The sequence below is a fragment of the Sinocyclocheilus anshuiensis genome, unplaced genomic scaffold (genome assembly GCF_001515605.1).
Source record: "Sinocyclocheilus anshuiensis isolate Anshui unplaced genomic scaffold, SAMN03320099.WGS_v1.1 scaffold992, whole genome shotgun sequence".
In the NCBI taxonomy this organism is placed as follows: Eukaryota; Metazoa; Chordata; class Actinopteri; order Cypriniformes; family Cyprinidae; genus Sinocyclocheilus; species Sinocyclocheilus anshuiensis.
Genome location: NW_015552610.1, coordinates 58,904 through 63,539, shown reverse-complemented (window position 1 = coordinate 63,539; position 4,636 = coordinate 58,904). Strand labels below are relative to the sequence as shown.

The 4,636-nt window shown below is 36.6% G+C and overlaps 1 protein-coding gene across 1 annotated transcript in view; it reads left to right on the top strand.

Moving 5' to 3' along the window:
- The window catches only part of LOC107665909 (uncharacterized), an 18,334-nt gene that overhangs the window by 8,096 nt on the left and 5,602 nt on the right, over positions 1 to 4,636 (top strand). Inside the window, exons 3-4 of the mRNA XM_016456973.1 lie at positions 666 to 698; positions 991 to 1,130. Of these exons, the coding sequence (XP_016312459.1) occupies positions 666 to 698; positions 991 to 1,130 (173 nt within the window). The remainder of the gene's footprint in view (positions 1 to 665; positions 699 to 990; positions 1,131 to 4,636) is intronic.

Genomic DNA, 4,636 nt, shown 5'->3' with positions numbered 1-4,636 from the left:
TTTATATTTTTAGGAAATATTTATTTTCTTAATCTTAATTCTTATTTATTTTGTTTTAACTTCGTATGTATATAAAACTTAACTGTGTGTGTGTGTGTCTATATATATATATATATATATATATATGTATATACGTATTTATTTTTTAGATATTTGTAAAATTATTTGAAATATAAATTAAAAAATATATATAGCAGTTGCTAGTTAGCTGCTTTTTATTGTTGAAATGGCTGCCATTTATATTTTTACGTGTAATTGAACAAGTTCAACAAAAACAAACCATTTTTGCGCATTACAAACTCGTGATTAAGGTAATTACACAGAGAATTTGCATTTATTGACTTTATGACTTGATATGAGTATGACTATATTTATGACTTGATGAGTTGTTCCAAAGATAACAATGAACCTGCAGATGTAACACATGATATGATACATGCACACAATAAACAGGGTGTGTAATGATATGCCACATGAAGAGAAGGAGAACTAGTATAGTTAGAATCTGGTTAGTCTGGTCAATTTAAAATAGTTTCTGTGTGCGCTCACTGTGACTATAATTAAACCAAATGGGTTAAACATTAAATGGGTGATGATTCATAGAGTCTGGGAGTTGTTCTTGAGTGTTTGTGTCGTTCTTCTGACTGAGCTCTGTTCTTTTGCAGTTATGGGAAACCGTATGAACCGGTGACGTGGTGCTATACCATACATCAATGGAAAACTTATTTATTCAGCTTTCAGATGATGTACAAATCTCAATTTAGAAAAATTGACCCTTATGACTGGTTTTGTGGTCCAGGGTCACATATTTCTTATATACTATTTATTTTTATAGATTATTTCTAAAATGATATAAATAATATTCATGTTATAATTATTTTACAATAATTCAGTATTTAATTTAACAAATTTATATAAATTAGTTTTGTTTTTAATTTTGTATATTTATGTTTTTCTTTTTTTGCTAGAAATAATATTTACTTTAAGTTTTCAGAACATCTCCACTCCTGTTTGTGACATGACGGATGTGATGACCCATGTGATGAGCGATGTGACCTCTAAATATCATGCCAAGGTCAGCGCCAGTGGACAGTGCCTGGCTGAGGTGATGTTCAAGCCGTTTTGGCAAAGTAAGTTATTTTGGACTTCTTTCTTTAGCTCAAATTTGAGATCAAGTTCACCAAAAATGAAAATACTCACTCTCGGCCTCGGGTCATCCAAGATGTAGGTGACTTTCTTCTTCAGTAGAACAGAGATTTTGAAAGAAGATTTTTAGCTGAAACCATGGTGCTTGGTGATTCATAAAATGCAAGTCAATGGCTACAGGCATTTTAAGAGTCAAAAAATCATATCAGGCAACACAGAATGAATCCCTGTGACTCCTGACGATGTATTGAGGTCTTATGAAGCGAAATGATCAGTCTGTGCAAGAAACTGAACATTATTTAATACATTATCACCTGTAATCCAGAGCCTCAGACAAATGGTTCGGAGTGATGTCCCGTTCACAAACGAATCATTATTTTTAATTAACTGGATTGAACCAGTTCAAATCAGATCAAACTTGCTTTCAGACTCGCATTTCTGACTGGAAATGAGCAGAAATAGAGACGTATCTGATCCTATGATGAATGAATCATTCCAGTTTCTCCAGCAGTCACTGAACTGAGAAAACCGTTCGACTCAGACCGAAGACCGATGAGCTGCTGATATGAGCATGCGTGAACCGAACACTTGATGAAGGTGTGAAATGAACGTTTTTATGGTTTCTCATTGTTTATGTAAACAGATGAGCTGATGAAGACTAGTTAATTCACTTTATATGCTTTAGACATGTAAAACATCCGCATTTCATATCATTATTGGGTGCTTTAATAATATAATCGTGTATACGTTACGTAATTGCATGATTACGCAAATGAACTGAAATGAACTGTCCAAAAGAACCATGCAGTTCACAGAAAAGAATCAGATGTCCTGTTCGCCTGAGGATCTGGAATACAGGTTATAATGTAGTAAATAATGTTCAGTTTCTTGCACAGACTGATCATTTCACTTCATAAGACCTCAATATATCGTCAGGAGCTACGGTTTTAATTTTGTGTTCCTTGATTTCCTTTTTTTGACTCAATAATGAGCAACTGCTGACTTGTATGGCGATTAAACTGTTTCAAAAGTAGCACACTTAAAAACCGCACTTGCAAGGGAGCATTTCTGCACTGCGAGGGCAGAACATTATCCGCACGCAAAAAATGCACTCTCGCGAGAACAGCTTGCTTGACCTGCTCTACCATAGATATGAATACATAGATGCCTCATTAGCGACTGTTTCTATGGGCTGCTATTCGTAAGCCATCTGCTATATTGGAAGGGTCAACTTAACATCATTCACCATAATAATCAATGAATATTCGAAAATGCCACAGTCCTTACATATCTATGGTTCCGCCCCTCTCTTGCATTCTCACCTGTGAAAGGTTGTCCTGTTTCTTCGGGTTTTTACAACCATCGGCTGTGCAGGATTGTGGCATCTTCGAATATTCATTGGTGAATGACGTCAAGTTGACCGTTAAAGATGGCAGACGCGTCTATGTGCTTGGAGCTGTCGAATGAGGCATCTACCTACACATATCTATGTGCTCTATGCCCTCTCAACTGCTCAACCCCTCAACACACGTCAATTTGACTTTTGAGACTTTGGAGGCGGGGAGCAAGTGTCAGATGTTTCTGTTCCTGTGATTGGTCACTTTCAACAGCAATTGTTAAGTCGTGAACTTAGGAATAGTTTTTTTTTATTATTAATTAATCATGTACAAACAACATGGCAACACCAATACATCTTTGCTTTAAAATATAAGGAACAGGTATGAAACATAAGGAATAGTCTATTCAGAGCAATTGAGAGAGAGAGTCGCATCATCTCCATTCACTCCAATGGACAAGTTTTTTACAGCAATGGCGGATCATGGAGCCTCTCAATAGTTCCCGGAAGTTCGCGCCAAATACTATCAGCGCTGTAGAGATGCAGCAAAAGAGTCCACTGTGATGAACTTTTAAAAGGTAAGACATTTAGAGAATAAAATTGCATATTATCAGCACAGCTAATCAAATTACCTTGTGCATAAAAACATTCTAGTAGATTATTGCCCACTTAATTAGTAGATTTAGAGGACATTATTCATTCTCTTAATGCAGTTTCATCCATTGTTGTGTAATTAAGGCTTTTAAATGTGATTTTTGCAGGGTGGGGAGTTAAATGGTAGAATTGGATTGATTGCAAAGGATGCTCTGATGCACCTAAGTGAGAATGAAAAAAGTTTAAAATAGGCGAGCAGTTTTCAATTCAGAACCATACTAGGCTAAATTACCCAAAAATGTATTATATACCACTACTGTATTATAGAAGTAATCACAGTAAAGCTGTACTTTATTACTGTATTTTATACTTAAATGTCTTAGCTACTGTAGAAGCACAGTGTGGTGGAGGAGCGGTGATGCCACGGGACTGATATGTGATGAAGCATCACTTAATCGTTTCTCCTGTGTTTTTCCCTTCTCTATCTTGCTTTCAGAACAAGAACCACCAGAAGATTCCTGTAATGAGACGTCACACTCACAGAGTCTCAGCTCACTGGGTTTTGCAAGTCTTTCACTGTTCCTTGCGTCTTCGTGAAAAAGTGTAAATTCCCAAGTATGGTTACATCATTTTGTAGTTGTAACCTATAGCTATATTTAGATTACTCCTGCTGACTTATCCAGCCACTAACAAAGACTTCAGATGACCAGCACCTGAGAAGAGATGACGCCAACTCTGAATAAACATTCAAAACTGCCCAATTTTCTGTAAAGCTGCTTTGAAACATTGTGTATAATAAAAAGTGTTATATAAATAAATGTGAATTTAATCAAACTTGATGCATCATTTTTTTCCTCCTCTCTGCGTCATTCGGGAAACCATACATGCATACTAATTTCTGTGAGTGACTGGAGCATTTCCATGCAGCACAGCAAACCACAGTGGAGACTATACAAGAACAACATGCTTTTCAGCTTATATCAATCCATTGCTGTAAATAAGTGCATAACAAAAGTCAACATACATAAAATTAAATGTGTAAAAACAAGGTTTTAAATTTGAATATAGTTATATATTAATAATTGAGGGGGTGCACAAGAATCGAAAACATTAAACAAGATTAATTTTAATTTAATTTAATCTTAAAATTCACATCTTTAGGATGATTTTTTTAAGACAACACACTAAACATCGTGACATTAAGATTAATTAGGCCCTCAGTTACCATGAGATTAGTGACACCACAATGAACATTAAAGGGGTCATATGATGCGATTTCAATATCTCTTGATGCAGCTCTTGGTGCATAAAGAAGATCTGTAAAGTTTGCCTGGAGCTGATCCATGGTGGTCGCTGAGGAAATACATCAACTTCGCACTGTGGATCGCTGGATCAGCTTTCACCGTGGACGAAGCAGAGTCCAGCCCGGGGTCGTCACATGTGGTTGCCGCAAGACCGCCTGCCGCGCCGTTCTCAAGCCCGCCGGGCGCCACTCACTCTAGGCCGCCGTGTGTGACGCTGTGTGTTTCGTTGTGAAAGCGAAACTACTTTTTTTGGTCT